This window comes from Tursiops truncatus, chromosome 12 (assembly GCF_011762595.2).
Source record: "Tursiops truncatus isolate mTurTru1 chromosome 12, mTurTru1.mat.Y, whole genome shotgun sequence".
Taxonomy (NCBI): Eukaryota; Metazoa; Chordata; class Mammalia; order Artiodactyla; family Delphinidae; genus Tursiops; species Tursiops truncatus.
Genome location: NC_047045.1, coordinates 53,656,372 through 53,674,902, shown reverse-complemented (window position 1 = coordinate 53,674,902; position 18,531 = coordinate 53,656,372). Strand labels below are relative to the sequence as shown.

Here is an 18,531-nt window from a genome sequence, read left to right as displayed (position 1 = left end):
TTTTGGTATATCAATGCTTTTAGATCTTGTAACAGCTCTGCAAGCAGAAGAATACTATTAATTCCATTTTACAGATGAGAAAACCGAGGCTCAAGATTCAGTCACTCGTGAAGGTCATGGAGCCATAAGTGGCAGAGCCAGGGAAACCCAGGCATCATCCTGCAGGACTGCCTGGTCTGCTACACTGCCTCCTAAACCTCTAGGCACTTCTGCCAGAACTTGGAAACTACCCAGTGACCATGCTCCAGTGGTTCCTTCAGTGGCTGGGCATGTAAGGGTCTAGTGGATCAGATGCTAAGGACTGTAGAAGTCCAGGGGAACCTGCTGGCATAAACCCCTAGGGACGCTGTGTCTGGGTTAGTTCCCTAGTTACCTTCCCTTCTTTTCCTGAGCCCAAGGGGCTGGCTTCCCTTTGTCCTGTTGGACCCACTGCTTTGCCTTTACCTTGCTATCACTGAGAGTTTCTAAAGTGTTCTACTGCTAGCACATACATAGTATACAGGAATAGGCACACTGACAAAATGACAGAAAGAGTCAGATTATCCCTACAAGTGAATCGATTCTCTGAGTTTTCTTAAACCCTTTCTTCATGGGGAGCTTCTTTAAATCAAAAACCTCAGTTTTAGAAGGCAAAAGTAATCAGGACTAAAGTAATATCCATCTACATTTAAGAGACAAAACAAACTACTATTACAGCCTTTGCACACCACTTAAGGTATTCTGGTTACAGGGGCAGTGCCTCTGCATGTCCATGCAAATCTCTCTCCACACAGGATTAAGGAAACACATGAGCTGGGAAGATACCTATCCTAGAATTTGAATGAGGAAGAATGTAACTCTGTTTACCAATTAAACCAAAGAGAAAATACTATTCTCTTATCGATAATCAGACAAATTCTTTCAGAGAAACTTCATTTATTCTTTCATAAATTAAGAACATGCATTGCTCTTCAGAAAAATAAGCCAAAGAAATACCATTATTACGTGATTTTTTGATTTGAATGTTTCACTCTTCCTTATTGACCTTATCATTTCCATTTCCTCTCCTTTTTCTATTTTTTAAAATTTAGTGCACAAATATTCTACCTTCAAATTCACCTCTACACAATCTCTCACTCCTGCCAACGCCCTCACTTTTTAATTGCATTTAATTCTCCCAATACCCCTTTTTCTGGTAAACAAAGAAAGATCTCTTACGATGGCAAGGCATCTTTGATCTTCATGTGGGAGATGTCATTGTAGAGCGCGATGGAAACAACCTCTTCCATGGGGCAAATGAGGCCGTACTCCTCACACCCATTTTCAATGACCAGGGGATCGGACTTATGAGGGTCAAACATGATATTGTTAGGAGTAACGATCATGACACCTCCGACCACACCCTGAAGAAAAAGACAGTACAGAGTCGCTACAGGCAAGATGCAACCACCCTAGCAGCTTTAATGAACTTATGTTACCATTCCATTGACCTTCTGAACCATGGTATCCTGCAGGGCAATTGCATCCCCTCTACAAGGGCTGGAAAAAACAGGCTGATGAAATACAACGTTGGGTGCAGTGTGCTGAGCAGAGAAACAGCCTTGCCTCGCTGTGGCAATCAGCTGAGCCTGGTTCTAGCATGGCTGCTGCAATAGTACAATTGTGGTAGGATCTTGGGTTTCACATGTATGTCTCAGATTCGCCAACGTCCTGTCTGTAAAATGAGAAGGGCTGTCCCAGGTACCTTCCAAATTGAGAACTGGGTACTCTACAATCCACTCAGCACATATTCACTACCTGTCCAGCAAGTGCCTGGTACTGTGCTAAGGGAGCGGCTGCACTTCTAATATTTTGCTCTAAGATGCTTAGAAAGCCCACATTCAGCAAAATCGGACACAAATAGGAGTATGAAATTTTTGCAGACAAAAGTGAATATATCCAAACTATGGAAAGCGAAAGCAAAGAACAGTAGCTTGGTGGGTACTTAAAGTCTGAAACTTGGTCAGTTTATATGGTAGACCCTGTTGGCCACAGGGATGTTATCAACCAGGGACAGCAGGATATAAATAACTCCCTTTAGGTAAGTTATTTTTTTTATTTATTTTTTTTTGCAGTACGCGGGTCTCTCACTGTTGTGGCCTCTCCCGTTGCGGAGCACAGGCTCCGGACGCACAGGCTCAGCGGCCATGGCTCACGGGCCCAACAGCTCCGCGGCATGTGGGATCTTCCCAGACCGGGGCACGAACCCGTGTCCCCTGCATTGGCAGGTGGACTCTCAACCACTGCGCCACCAGGGAAGCCCTAGGTAAGTTATTTATTTTGATACTCTTAATGAGTTTAGTGATCACCTTGGCAAAAAGTTTTGCCTTTCAGCACTACTTAGTCTTGGTTGCAAAAGTTTCAAGTGCATATCAATAATGTATTTTCCTACCATTTGAACCTGGCATGAAGTCTCTACTATGAGCACAGGAATTCGCTTTATATCAATATTACCCCTTCTTCAGAGGCTCACAAAATGTCAGATTTGTTCTTTATACAAAACACCAACAACCAAAAAACTGAAACCAAGATGTAACAGACATTTTTCATACCAGAATTTCTAGCGGCAAACAGGTCGAGAACTTAACCATTTTCCAGGTTAGGTATTTAGCTCTTCACATGAACTTTCTTTTAATTAGCATACCCTATGAGTTAAATTTTATTATTGTTCCTACTTTATAGATGAGGAAAAATGGAAGCTTAAGAAATTCAAATACTTTGCCCATCGTCTCAGAGCTAGTGGTGGTAGAGTTGGAATTTAAGTTCAGTGAGCCCGACTCCAGCATTTGCTCTTAAACACATTCTGTACTGTCTCTCTAACAATTTATGGGCTAAGAACTGAAATATAAGTAATAAACCCAAGGTCACAAAGAATCGCATTTCAACGTGATGACTGTTATTCCCTCAGTAAGTCAAATGTCAGGCATCCAAGAGGGGAAAACTAATGGACAGTTGTGAAATGTTAAAGCTGAAACTTCGGGTAAGATATTTTAAAATAGCCTGCCTTCAGTCTTTTGGAACTAGTTTAGTTTTCCATAGACTCCAAGAAAAGGAAACAAATGGCATAGCCATATACCTTTCCATCGGTGAAGTAGCGACAATTCATTTTTAAGAATTTTACCACGCCTGGCTCGTCCTCTTCAGAAGTGGATGATAAGACTCTCTCAATGGGTTTTAAGGCCTTTCTTGCTAAGTCAGCATCCTTTAGAAAGCAAAATTTTCCAAAATCAAATAGAAGCACTTTTTCAAAAGATTATTCATTTATTTGAATCAAGCCATCTACGTTCCCTGTAAGTAACCTGTTCCTATTTAACGTGAACATAAAAAAAGGCATATGTCTTTCAACCTTCAAAAGTATCACCCAAATCAAACTAAGATTTTTAAAAAGCACATATGTATGAACCCATAAAAATGCCTCATCAAGTGTCTTAAAAAATACCTTAAATGAAAGAATTTATATTGGACTCATGGTTCAAATTCTTTAGAAAAAGGAGTAAAGTAGTACAAATAAATTATTGGTCTCATTGAGAGTTTAACTTCATACTTCTACATAAATAAGACATGCATTTCTGCCTTTGAGACCTTAAATGTGAACAGGTTTCTTCTCTCAACTAATGACAAACTACTTAACCCCACCTCTTTGTCGAGGGAGGAGAGTTTCAGATGAACTCTTGTGAAAAATAACATGTAGAATTCTGCAATAACTCAAAACCATTGCTGAGAAATATGAACTTCAGTGCATGAATGAAATACATACAGGCAGTTTATCATATTCTGCATCTGATGATGAAGGAGAGACAGTAGCACCAGGACTGGATGATGATAACCTTAAGGTACTGGAAGGAAAGTTGGCATCTGGCACAAAAAGAACCTGAGAATGGGGAAGACAAGCTAGGTGAGTCCCAGGAATTGGGCAAACCACAAGGCAGTGTTTAGAGCAATTACTCTCTGTACAGTATCAGGCTGGGTGTGTGACTAAGACCTAGTTGGCTGTCACAGAACTCATGAGCTACTTGGGGCCTTCCAGACTAATCCATGAAACTATACTCAGCAATATGAATGTGTGCAGATGTGTGCAGTGCAAAGGGTACTGAACACACTGCAGGAGCTCACAGAGGGGAGAGGAAAGTGGGGAAGTATTCTGCAAAGGCCATATGAAGCAGGTGGGTCCAAGTGAAGCTTTGGACAATACATAGGATTTGGATAGGGAGGGAAGAGCCTTCCAGGGCAGGGTACTAATAGTACAAGGGAATAGAGGAGAGAGTCACATGGCGTGCTTCTAAACGTAATTCCTGTGTCAGGAAGGAAGGGGACACATCTAGGCTTTCTAAGCAGGCCCTGAGTGCTAACGCAGTAAGGTCCTTATACGATAAACTGTACAAGATAGTATCAATGTACAAGATAGTATCAATAATCAATACTTTCTCTTCCATCACTGTTTAGGTTATCTAAAAAATAAAATAAAATAAAAACCCCTGAATTGTACTAAATAGCTTCCTTCTGTAAAGTATTCTGGCTCCCGAAATGTTATTGTGATTCTGTTATTCAACACTTTTTTCACGAGACATGGCTACATTCTGGCATTATATCAAAAACAGCCTTAAAGTGACCTCTAATGTTATAAAACATAATTCAGAGCAAATCATGTAACAGCTGTTTAACACTGTTATTCACTCTTTTCCATCCTTCCAGTCATCTCTCTATTTTAACTTTAGTTATTTTAAATCTCTCTTCAATCCAGAAAAAATGAGGCAACAACAAAAGACACATTAAGATAAAGGTGGGAAAATCACCATCAAGGAGAAATAAGATGAGGACTGATTATACTGAAACTGTGCTCCAAAATTACCAAACATTCATTGAGAAGTGGGCCATAAAACTGGCTCTAAGTTTCCAAATAACCAATGCAAAGAGATAGACATCATGAGTTAACAGAATTCAATGTTCATAAAATAAAAACAAACCAGTTTCTTAGAAGTACAAGTATTCTCCCATGAAGTCTCATTAAAAAAAAAAGTGTCTCACAGTGAACTCTTTGTCCTTGATGACACATTGACAGTAAATACAATAAACAGTTTGGAGGACTGTTCTTTACAATTTCAAAATGGGTCAATGGAAAATGTCAGAAGTTTGGAGTTCCATAAAAGCAATTTACAGAAGGCTACAGCTCTTATGTATCATATGTATCTAGGCTAGAGGGACGGACAGATGTCATTTCTTCCAAACAATTCTCCATTCATATTTTTTTTTGCACCTGAGCTCTTGACAGGCATTAGGCAACATAGAGTGAGATTCTATTGTCTGACACTCTAAATGTCAAATCAAAGGGATAATTCCTATGCATAAACAGTTCACTGCACTGTAGACAGAAGTAACAGTTGAACACAGGGAAGCTCAGTCAGAATACGTCTTACTTCAACATGGAAGTGAGTCTGGATCACTCTTCTCAATTCCTTATCTTTGCCAGAAAAAACATGAGTGGAGCTAGATGCTGGGACAACTAACAGCACATAACTGTTGAGTTATATGAGGGTTACACAGCACAGTAAAGGCTAGAAGGGACATCCGAGATAATGCAGCCCAACCCCTCATATTTCAGAGATAAGGAAACCAGGGTCAAAAAAGGAAGTGACTTAGCCAAGTCAAACAGTTACTAAAGGGTCAAAGGAAATGAAGCTTTGGGGCACCTATTTCTATATTTTTACCCTTAACTAGGCATATTAAAACAGTTCCTATACCTCCTATTAGCTGCTGGACCTTAATCCCGTTCACTTAGTAAACGAATAAGGAATCACCCTAAATTATTTTACTAAGTCCCAGTGACTACAGTCTTCAGCCTTGAATTAGTAAGCCTAGGTTCACTGCTATGGGTCAGTTACACATTATGCAGCAATACCCCAGATTATAAGAAACCCAATAAAAGTGCCTGAAATCTAATTTTCCCAGAGATAAAAATTTATTAATTTTTAAAAAGTTTTAACTCATATTTCCCCTCAATTACCTGGTATCAGCAATATAGTAATATCTCCTTTTGACAAGGACATAAATACCAAAAGCATGATAGTACAAACTGGCCAATTTATGGTCTGTTGGTTTCATTTGCTGCCCGTGAAAGAAACGCAAAGAATACCACCATTGCCTGAATGAAGTTATACTTAGAAGAAGCAGTATACATCCTGAATAAAAATGTCACTCTAATGTAGAGATGCAGGAACATGGTCTAGTAAGTCAATAATGGAACCGGAATGTGCTCATGGCAACCAAGTAGTTCTACAGATGGGACTGGAAACTTGGCCTCAACAAGGATCTGCCTATGACTGGGCCATTTACATTTATTGGCTAAGTGTAGTTTTCAAGTAGAAACATAAGAATATCTTATGCAGAAGGTATTTAAAAAATTGCTGGATTAACCGAGAATGGCAAAATTATATGACATGTCAATTTCATTTAGTTTAACAAAGTACTAAAAGCCTGGGAAAAAATGTGTGGCTTTTTTTTTTAAATTGAAATATCACTGATTTATAGTATTGCGTTAGTTTCAGGTGTACAGCAAAGTGATTCAGTTATATATATATTTTTCAGATTATATTCCACTATAGATTATTTCGAGATATTGAATATAGTTCCCTGTGCTATATGGTAAATCCTTGCCGCTTATCTATTTTATGTATAGTCGTTTGTATCTGTTAATCCCATACTCCTAATTTGTCTCTCTCTCTTTCCCTTTCTCCTTTGGTAACCATAAGTTTGTTTTCTACATCTGTTAGTCTATTTCTGTTTTGTATATAGACTCATTTGCATTATGTTTTAGATTTCATGTGTAGTGATATCATATAGTATTTGTCTTCCTCTGTCTTATTTCACCAAGTATAATATTCTCTAGGTCCATCCATGTTGCTGCAAATGGCGATATTTCATTCTTCTTTATGGCTGAGTAATATTCCACTGTGTGTATGGGCACTTGGGTTGTTGTTTCCATGTCTTGGCTATTGTAAATAGTGCTGCTATGAACACTGGTGCATGTATCTTTCTGAATTACAGTTTTTGTTTTTTCTGGATATATACCCAGGGGAAGGACTGCTGGATTATACAGTAGCTCTGTTTTTTAAGGAACCTCCATACTGTTCTTCATAGTGGCTGCACCAATTTACATTCCCACCAAACAGTGTAGGAGGGTTCCCTTTTCTCCACACCCTCTCCAGCATTTATTATTGTAGACTTCTCAATGACAGCCATTCTGACCGGTGTGAGGTGATACCTCATTGCTGTTTTGATCTGCATTTCTCTAATAATTAGCAATGTTGAGCATCTTTTTGTGTGTCTGTAGGCTTTTCTTGATGGTCCTGCTGAATGTCTCCACCTTTGGCTGGATTCACTTCTTTTGTCACGGTATCAAATCAAGACCAAAATGACAAAAATTTTGTCTAATTTAAAACAAAACAATGACCACAATGGACCCCAGGAGTGGACTAAACTGAAACTTGCAATTCTAAATTAAATATTCTAAGAATATCTGTATGAAATTCTACAGGGAAAAAAGTTACATTAATTTAACTTCTCTTGATGGAAACATCTATAACACAAATGATAGTTTGCCAACTGTGTTAATCATTTGCAAAGCATTCATCTCTGAACAGTTCATAAGTACCAGGATGCTTTCAGAATTCTTGGATCTAAATGGAAGACTGAACCAATGCACATTATCATTGATGATAATCCTGTGACACTAAGAGTGAGTCATCAAAAATGGCAACAAAAATAAATGCAAAATCTCTAAAGTAAAATTCAACAAGAAGATCATTACCTGGCCTGGAACAATAGTATGTGTGAAAAGCTTATTCAGTTCCACTAGTTTATTGGGAGTGATGTTAAATTTCAGTGCTATGGAGTTTAGGGTGTCCTGGCTTCCAGCCTAGAATAATCAAACAAACAAGATTCAATACACAAAGCAAAAAGCAAACAAAACCTTCCTCTTGATAGTCAACATTAATCTATTTGTGATATGAGTGAATAAAAATGTAACACATACATCCAAATGTATTATGAAAAAAGAGAATACATTCTCAATTCTTAAAAGAAGTCTTAGATATTATTCATTTCTGGACTCCCTTATCTTCAAATTTCACTGTCCACTAACAGATTTCTAAACTTACTCTGGCACAACTTAGGTGTATGGAGTAGAGGGTGTATGAGGTATAATATAAAGCTAAGAAGAAAAGAAATATTACAGACAATACCACTCCTAGGGGTAACAGGACTACTTTTTCTCTTTGCATTTTTCTGTCTGTCTATTTGCCTGTTTCTTTACTGCACTTTAGGCTCCTGGACTGTGGCCTGTTAATGGCCTTTTTCCCCACAGTGCCTGACACGTAGAAGGCACTTAAATATTTGATGAATGAAAAAAGTGAAAGGCAGGGAAATCTAAAAGAACTTCGGATTAGCTACAAAAATTGTTCACTGACATTAAAAATGACAATTTCCCATGGTCAGCCAAATTAGTGTTATTCTCTAAATCTATAAAACTTGTGATATGTCTCAGGTGTACATGTTTCTTTCCTTCTCTAATAGAAGGGGAATAGGAATAAAAAGGGCAGTAAGAAGATGTGAAACTTCAGTGAAAAAGCTCCACCCAAAAAGAAGTCTGCTGCCTCTGGTGAGGTCAATATCCCAGGACAGACTCCCTGTCCAGGGTCACTGGATGGAACTTGTTAGCGGGAGGTCATTCTGGCGAGTGTCACTGAGAAGTTCCCAACTATAGCCCTGGGTCAACACTGGTGGCTGACCCTGTAAGCAGAACTGGCTCCACCAGGGGAGCCTCGAATTATAGGTGGAAATTTGAGGTGGCTGCAGGAGGTTGTGGACAGGGGCAAAGGTACACATGTAGAATTCAACTTACCACTCACTGCCCTTAAGTGTCAAAAACCTACCAACTAGGGCTTCCCTGGTGGCGCAGTGGTTGAGAGTCCGCCTGCCAATGCAGGGGACACGGGTTCATGCCCCGGCCCGGGAAGATCCCACATGCCGCGGAGCGGCTAGGCCCGTGAGCCACGGCCGCTGAGCCTGCGGGTCCGGAGCCTGTGCTCCGCAACGGGAGAGGCCACAACAGTGAGAGGCCCGCGTACCGCAAAAAAAAACAAAAACAACCCCACCAACTAGATGAACTGTCTCAGGCTAACCAAGTTCATAGTTACCGACTGCATTAAAATTACCTCAACGTATTTCTAGAACAAGACATAAATACGTATATTTTTAAAAAATTATTGAGAACTTAACCTATGCCCCTACCTTACCCTGAGCAAAATCACCTGTACTAAAGTGAAAAAACTTTTTTAAAATATATTTTTTTCAAATATCATACATTTACATAACATATTCAAATCTGGGGGGTTTCAGGGTTTAGCGTCAGTATAAGACACAGATTGATTACACAGACCAGAGCCAGACTGCTGGACCTGAATTCCAAATCTGCCACTTGCCAGCTGTGTGATCTTGGGTCACTTGTTTAACTTCTCTGTACCTCAGTTTCTTCATCCAAATTGAGATACATAATTGTAATTTCTAATTCAAGAGCATTTACTTCATGGCAAGTGATCAATAAATCGGCTTCATACTTTTACACAAACACTTGAAGATACTATGTATAGGGGTTTCAGGAAAGGAGAAACATTTTAACAATCTGCCGTTATTACACAAGGATAAGACATACATATGGAACCAAGTTACAGACCCTGGGAGGGATACTGGTATCAATACATGTTTGAAACTAAACAGAATGCTTGAACATCCACAGCTCTGGAGCAACGTAAGCAATCGGGTAAGGGGTTCCGGTCACGGTTCTCTAAACACGAAGTTATGGATCCCCTTTTATTTCCGACGACAAGTACACAGAGTAACTTGCCAACTAAAACTAATCCCCATAACATAACTCAATCAGGTGGATAGATCTGAATTACTAACTTGATCACCTGTTTATATGAATTAATTTGGGGTTGATTTTTTTACTCTCACTGCATTATTTAGTACGTGCTATGTGAAGCATCTCCTAGCAAAGATACTTCTCATTTCCTTGGAGGGGCTCGTGAATCACACTGTAGGCTACACACGTGGCTTTAGAATTAATATTGTTATTCATGATAAATAATCCAACACCTCCTCAGTATCTTCTAGGAGGCAAGGAACTGTGCTAGGTGTTATGGGGATCAACAATATATTGCAGACAGCGGTAATGTGAGATATATAATCACCCCCAAATCCTTTCTGGAAAGGACCAAGCCTATAAACCATAGAAAGATGCCTAGGGGTGTTCACAGAGCCCTGAGCATGAAATGCGGGTGCCAGGGCTCTTCAGTGTGATGCTACAGAAGCTTGGAGAGGATTCACCATTCCAGAAGAAACGGCAGGGAGGGACAGGCCTTGCTGCTTGCCTTAAATAGAGCCTGGCACGGCACACAGATAATGAGTAGAAAAGAAGTACACATGAGGGAAACACAGGGGCAATGGCAACAGCACTTAATTTCTTTCTAGAAGTCAGAGATCACTCTTCAGCAATGCTGGTTCAAAGTGAATTAAAACAGATCTATAACTGAGTGCCCACTTTACGCCAGGCCTAGGATAAGTAGACACAGCTCCTGGGCTCCAGGAGCTCATGGCGCAATGAGAGAGATGAGCATGTTAACGTGGAAGTGCAGTAACGGACACATACGCTGCATTATTCATGTGCTGATTCATATGGAGGCCTATACCCTGCAAGCACCAGAAACAGAGTGCTGACCAAAGAGGAATCTAGTCTCTCTCTGTGGGTAAATGAATTAAGGCACAATCTAGATATAACAATCACACTAGTGAATCAATATTGTTAAACGGAGATAAACTATGTAAAGATTTCATGAGAGAGAAAAATGAAGGGATCTGGCCTAGACTTGCTGGATGGTCACGGAAAGGAAGATTGAACATGGAGAGTAATGGGAAGAAGATGTTAAGGCTAAGGTTCTGGTTTGTAGAAATGTACGGATGATGGAGCCACAGCTTCTTGAACAAAGACCAAGCACGGAGGTCTAAGTTAATGTCTGAGTAGACAGCTGAATCTTTGGTTTGGGAACTCAGAAAGCATGTCTGGGATGGAGACCTAAAATTGGTCGTCCTTGGCATATCAAACGGTAATTCAAGTAACAGGTATACCCAGGGAAAAAATAAGGAAGGAAGAGAAATGACTAAGGGGAAGGATGTGTCAGGGAGAAACATTATGTAAATCTAGTGGTATTAACAAACTTTCATTCTACCTGTTTATACTTACAGTGTATTCCATAGTACCCTGGGGCTTCTGAACCACCATCTTCTTTTCTTTTTTATCATGTGTTTTGTTTTGATTGTCATCTGGAGAATAAAATGTTTATAAGTGAATGATTTCATTTTCAGAAATTGAGGATAGGGTAATCTACAGTATATTAAAACCCACTTTCGAATTGACTTTGAAAAAAAAAGATTAAAAGAAAAGTGGACTAAATGTACAAATAGACCAAACTCATAAAAACATATTGTTCATCCATGTATACTTGAATAAATGATTAATGTTAACTGTGATCAAATAGTACAAATAACAATGAGGTTATGCTTTATAGTTATTCAAGTATTCGTTTAAATGATAATGTATAAAGACGAAGTTAAAGTAAAACTAGTACAGTCATGATATAAATGATGTATAATGATGTATAATGTAAATCAGTACAGCCCTTTCAGAAGGCGATTTGTCAATATGTAACAATAGCTATAAAAATGTTCATTCTTTGACTCAGTAATCTTTCCCTTATTTATCCTAAGGAAAAATTCAAAAGAAGAAAAATGCTATGCACAGCATATGTACTGCAGTATTATTTATAATAATGAAAACTTGTAAAGACCTATATGTTCAACAACATATTAAGTTGGACCACAGAGTTCGCTATTTTTAAGGGTCAAACTGGTCAACCTGATAGTTTGGCAGCTACATATGATTCAACCTAATTGTTATGATTAAATGTATCAACCCAGACACTGAAAACCAGAGACATATAACAATGGATACAAATTAAGTGATAAAAAGTACCAAATTGAATTAACTATGAAAAGATGCTCTAACTTGTATGAGATCAGAAAAATGCAAATTAAGACGCAGCATCATTTTACATCTATTAGCGTGGCAAAAATCAGAAAGCTGGATAATTCTAGTGTTGGCAAAGATGTGAACTGCTACTAGCGATGTAAACTGGTATAGCCATCCCAGCAAATTAAGCATACGTAGCCCACATGAGTCAGCAAACTAACCCACAGATATACATCCTCTCCCAGGAGATATCATGAAGTAACATGCTGGAGGGTATACAGAACAACAGTATCTGTGGCAGCAGCGAACAGGAGGGTCAGCAAAATATATCTAATTACTGCCTAGAATCCCAGAGCATAACAAGCCCAAGCATACACTGCAACATGTTTACATCGAGAGAAACAGAATGAGATGTACAGAATGGTATCATTATGTATATTTCAAAAAGCTGTCCACAAAACAACTACACACATTTTTCAAGGCCACATCCAGAAAAAAGCCTATACGCATTGGACACAATAGAATGGAGTGGAGCGGGGAGAGAAACGGGAGTGGGGAATGAGGATAAAAAGGAACTCATGAATAAATAACGAAGGGCCCAGCTCTGACCAGTGATGACAAGCCACGCACTCTGAAGTGTGATTAACGCGTCCCTCTCCATCTGAGGTCCTACAACTCCCCACACCCACATGCAAACCAACAATATCATTTCAACTACACAACAAATGTGGGTAAACTGGACGAGAGCTGGAAGGTAACACAGAAATATGAAAACAGTTCATTCACATGGGATTTACTGACTTTTAAGTATTTCTTTTACATTATTTTAAATTAAGAACCAAGAAAAAAAATAAAAGATGCTGCTATTAGTATCCTTTTCTAGTCATTTGTAGAACCAGAGACACCCTGAAAAATCCCTGTGCTGTAAAAAATGACCTCCCTTCTGTCAGGTGACCCCATCTAAATTACTTCAGGAAGACGAGGCTGTACTGACTGTGGTTTTCAGATCTCCAAATTCTGCAGATCAGGAGATTCCACACAGCCTACTGAAAAACCCAATCACAGTATTTTACAACTCTGATCATCTACCTGGTGCTCATTCTTGTTAATATCTCAGCTCCACTCTCTGTCCCACACTCCTGCCCTTCTCTTTGTCACCATAAACAGCTGTCCCTTTAGTTCCTCGTGCTTTCAGCACAGTCTCTTCATGTCCTTCTGTAGGTGCTTCCTATTTCTAGAACCTAAGCTGCTGTTTCCCATCTGTGGCAGCTACAGCCCATGCCCTTCCATAGGCTGTGCCTAGTCATCTCTGGTCCCAATGCGGGCACTGTTGTTAGCCGCCAAATCATGAGAGTTTCCGTACTGTTCAGCTGCCAAAGAAAGACAGGCGCTGGCTGAACCTTTCAGGATACACTTAACTATGTGCACCTGAATTAGTACAAAACTTACTTTCCTTTGGCACAAGTGGGTAGGCCAGAAAAATGGCAATCACAGTAGTATTAGTAAAAGAGAACAAAAACCCGCCAGAGTCTAAGATTTTGAAATCCTCGAGGTAAAGACCGTAATGTACCCATCTTTGAGCATCTTGTGTTTTAATATGATATCCGTTATATATGCTTGCATGAACTTTCCAATATAGATCAACGAGCCTGACAAGTTTGATGGTGGGCAACATGCTCACTCACAGAGCATCACACCAGGAAAATCGTCGGAACCAATCAAAGCCACAACCCGAACACTAAGTTTTACAGCTGACTGAATACAGAAAGCAGAGGAGTAACTGGCACATTCTAAGGACCCAAACGTCTTCATATCAGTGACGCCCAAGGAAAGGCTTCATATTACTTCCTAAATATTTTCTTGCAGTAAGTTTTCAAGATGGCCGGCTGCTTGTCTCAATAAGCGAAGTCCTGGATACCTTATCCAGATGGATTCTGCAGCACATGGTCCATAAGGCACTGGGGAGAGTGGGGAATAGACCCAAGCCTCCTTGGAAAGAGCTCCTTTGCTGTGCTTCAGGAGCGGACTCCACCTCCAGCACTTCAGGTGAGGACTCATGGCCATCCACAAGGATGGAATTCTCTCTCAATGACACCTGACACCTCTACTTGAAGCTTTAGGCCTCCTCAGGCCCTTTGCACCTCTCCAAATTCGGAAACTCCCCCTGCTTACAAAAACCTGAAGCAAATGATATAAAAGTATCTACTGCCAGAGGAGAAAATTGGCCAGGTGATCCTCAGAAGCTATTCAGAACCTCCTATTCGCCCCCCCTTCGAAAAGTTTCAGAGCCAGTTTTCCCACCCAGTAAGAACGTAACTGGGACAAAATTGACCAAAACCCTAGAAGAATGAAACATAAGCCCTTTTGCCTAACCTGTCTCGTTTCTCATAAATCCTGGAGGGGCCGAAACAGGGAACGGGGAGAACCTGTGTTGACCTCAGGTGGACCTGGTGCCCTGCCCACAGCCCTGCTTCTTCCTCCCTTCCCAGCCCACAGAAGGGCCAGGGGTGTCCAGAAAACAAGGCTCTTGCCTCCTGCATCTGAGGAGATGCTAGATATGTTTACAGAAAGACTCTTCTCTCTCCATGTGTTAGGGCTAAAAGAAGGTGATGTTCAGGAGAATGTCCAGGGCCTGAAAAGGCATAAAGTCGGATGTAAAGGAATCCTTTCACTAGGTGATCTGTGAAGTCGTGGCGCTTACAACTGCCAAGAGAATATCTGAGGTTTGAGAACAGAACCTAAGGAAGGCTTAGATTTGGGGGGTGGGGGCCGAAAAGAAGTGTGGCTGATTGGCAGGTGGGGAGGATTGAAAAGATAGGAAAATGAGTGTCATGTCACAAAGGCGTGAAAAAAAATTAAAGGAAAGTTGTACTGATGCTGTCAAATGTTACCCTGAGGATGAGAGATGGAAACCTGGAAACAGGTGACTGGGAGGTCACAGAGGTCCTGAGATGAAAGTGGAGGGATCTCAAGACAGATGGTGTTAACCCTATCAGTAAAGTTATTTGCTAAAATGTAAGGAGGTGAAGACAGGACTGGGGCTTTAAGGGGTTCTGACATTTGGAAGAGTTATTGTGGCAAAGGTCAGGTTTTAATAAAGTGAATACTGAAAAAAGCAACAAGCAGCAGCAGTAAGGGTTCCCCCAGGGGTGGGTCTCAACATCAGGGTGACAGACCATGCAAGAAATCAGCCAATCCCCTGCTGTCACGGCCACCCATGGGGTTAGGACACGCAAGCAGGGCAGCAAGAGCTCGAGGAGTGGTAGGTGAGGGGCACCGAGACGGGGTTAGGAGAATGACATGACGTGTTAGCTTCCTATTGCTACTGTAAGACGTTACCACAAATCTCGTGGCTCCAAATAAAAAACAGGCACAAACGTACCACCTTACAGTTCTGTACGTTCCAAGTCTGACATGGGTCTCACCGGGCAAAATTCACGGCGTCAGCAGGCAGTTCTTTCCAGAGGCTATAGGGGAAGACCGGTTTCCTGGCCTGTTCACCTCAGAAGTAGCCCACGTTCCTCAACTCAAGGTCCCTCCCTCCATCTGCAAAGCCAGCAACACCAAGCCGTGTGCTCTCATGCTGCCGTTTCTCTAGCTCTCTTCTGCCACCCTCTTTCACTTTTCAGAATCCTCATGTTTATACTGGGCACCTGGATAATCCAGGATGCGCACCTCCTTCAGGTCAGCTGATTAGCAACCTTAATTCCATCTACAACCTTAATTCGCCTTTGCTGTGTAACCTGACAGGTTTTGGAAATTAGGACACGGATCCCTTTTGGGGAGGGTGGGAGGGCATGAGGGCATTATTCTGCCTACCACAGGCGGAGAACAGGTTTATGGGAAAAGATAAGAGGTTCAGATCCAAAGAGGGGATTTTTGAGGATTCAAGTAGTGATCTCAGGTGTGAATGTGAGTGTGCTGGGGAGAAGGGGGATAGGGGAAGGTGCGTGGAGGTGTTCAGGAATGCAGCTCTGGTTATATGTTTCAGTTCTGGAAAAATTCCAGCAAGAATGAGACAATATCAATGTCACTGAAACCAGAGCATCTGGCTCCTGGCACAGACCCCTGGGGACTGAGTGAAGTCAGGACAGTGGACATTATTATCCATTATTGTACATGAAAACAGAAACAAAGAGATACCTGTGAATTCCCTGGATCTTGATTCCATAAGCTCTACATAGATAGAGGAAGGATAGAAAAGTCAGTGTGTAGCTTTGTTTTTTCTATTATCAACTATCTGAACAAGCACAAACAGAATGTTGAAAATTATCAGGTTTTCAAATTATATCAGAACCAATTTTTCTCTGGCCTTACATCAACCGGGTGTGTGTGTCCCTTCTTCCCTTACTCCTCTTGAACAATCGGTTCTCTCCCTTCCTTCCAGCTCTATCATAAGACCATCTGAATAGGTACATGAAGCTGAAAGCACAGGACCCACTACACACTTGTCTGAAGAGGAAGGACAGTTTCCATGGCATCCAAAAGATGTGGATTCAGAGAGCAACAATTGTCTATGTCTCTCTAGATCTAAGAAAAGGGTACCCTGCTTTGTAAACAGGAAAATCTGTTTCCAATGACAGACATAGCCCTAAACTGGGAACAGATGTATTTGGTTATGGCAATCTGATGATATTAATCAAAGTCAGGTCATGTGCCATTTCCCTTATGTCACCCAACATTTTTCTGATTATTATTTGGTTTTGGGGTCAAAACAAGCTGGATTCACCAAACAACCCTCATAGCTGTGCAATGTTAAACAAGTCACTTGAAATCTTTGTGCCTCCGTTTCCTTATCTGTAAAATGGAGATCTCACAATGTTGTTCAAAAGATTAAATGAGATAATGGGCACAGTGTTTCTCTCAGAGCCTGGCACAAAGTAAGTGTTTAACAAATGTAATTAATAATACTGCAGTCAACATAAGTAAACAGCAATTTGAACAGAGCAGGGTGTTAAAAGAATTATACCATAAGCAAAAGGTTTCATTCCAGAAATACAGGAGTGATATAGCATTAATGTGATAGATGATTATAAACTGCTTAAAGGAAAAAAAACATATCTGATCACTCTGATACATGTCAAAAATCATCTGATGAAATTAAACAGCCATTATTATATTTTTAAAAAGAATAAAATTTTTAAAAATCCAACTGTTAGAAAACTAAGAATAGGAGTGAATTTTCTTAACATGATGAAGAATGTTTAGTTACTCTTTGATATTAATGAGAAATATGCTTCTGAAAAAGCAATGAAACCCTAAAGGTTGTATATCAAAAGCAATTTCCCCATAAGAATGAAAACTAAATGACTTCATGACATCACTTCCAGGACTGCAGTGCCTGGTTAGTTACCTAAATGCAGCCTGAACTAACACACTAGTGAGGCTGCCACCCCAGCCTTACAGAAGGTTCCAGGGTATGCAGTGGGAGGGATACCCACAGGCACTGCACAAGCTCCACCCATTCTTTTTACTCCTGTTGTTCTATGAAGACAAGTGCCTGAGAGCACTTCCAGCAAAGCTTTTAAGGCTTCTGGGCATAGTATCTCCCAGTCCACTAAATTACAACAAAGAGGCTAACCTAATGTGAGGCAAGGCTAAACCGCAAGTACTCATCAAGGTCATAAAAATAAACTCTGCAGCGGAGATGAAAGCAGAAACACTTCAAACATAAGGAGACAGCTTGGAAATCCTGAGGAGGAAGAGGGAACCCCTGCCCTTTATTGGAGGCCACCTTTTAGAGCCCTGAAAGGCAACATGTGTGCAGAATGGACTCCATGTGCCCACTTGTTCCCCAATGGTCTCTAGAATTAAGCACTATTCTAAACCCTCCTAAAGCAGGCCTGAGTAAACAGATGAATTCTTATAGCAGAAACCAAAAGCAAATATAAAAAGTAAAACACTAACCAAAATAGATACAGGAATTCCTACTATCATAGTTTATACTCAACTTTGTTCTGGAATCTCTAGTCATAAAAAAGTTTTAAATACTGAAAAGAAAGAAATGAAAATTTGATTATTAGCAGATGAATTAATTATCTACCTCAAAAGCCAACATCATAAAAACATCCAGAAATCATAAAATTGTTCAGTAAGGTGACCAGATGTAGCAATCTTTTATACTTGTGATAAAAACTATTTGGAAAAGTTCCAGCATAATGGTATCAAACTAGAAAATATCTAAGAATAAATACAGCAAGACAATGGCAAAAGATATATAAAAAAAGTTTTAAAGGTTCTCTGAAGTATATAAATGGAAGCTTGAATACAGGGTGGTGCATATAATGTTCCTAAATAGGAAACATCATTCTTGTGAATATTTCACTTTCTCTTCAAATTAATTTTTAAATTATACGCGATTTAGGTCAAAAATTAAAAAACATTTTGGAGAAGGGAAACATGTCAAACTGTTAACCAGGCATAAATATATAAGA

The 18,531-nt window shown here is 40.2% G+C and overlaps 1 protein-coding gene across 5 annotated transcripts in view; it reads right to left on the bottom strand.

Annotated features, from left to right (window-relative positions):
• Window positions 1-18,531, bottom strand: part of NCOA7 (nuclear receptor coactivator 7) — a 143,831-nt gene that overhangs the window by 50,622 nt on the left and 74,678 nt on the right. For all 5 annotated transcript variants that reach the window (XM_019951689.3, XM_033867683.2, XM_073789564.1 and 2 more), the window contains 5 exons: window positions 11,312-11,391; window positions 7,823-7,930; window positions 3,776-3,889; window positions 3,095-3,220; window positions 1,198-1,382 (listed from right to left, as the gene is read on the bottom strand). In XM_019951689.3, coding sequence (XP_019807248.1) covers window positions 1,198-1,382; window positions 3,095-3,220; window positions 3,776-3,889; window positions 7,823-7,930; window positions 11,312-11,391 — 613 coding nt within the window. The remainder of the gene's footprint in view (window positions 1-1,197; window positions 1,383-3,094; window positions 3,221-3,775; window positions 3,890-7,822; window positions 7,931-11,311; window positions 11,392-18,531) is intronic.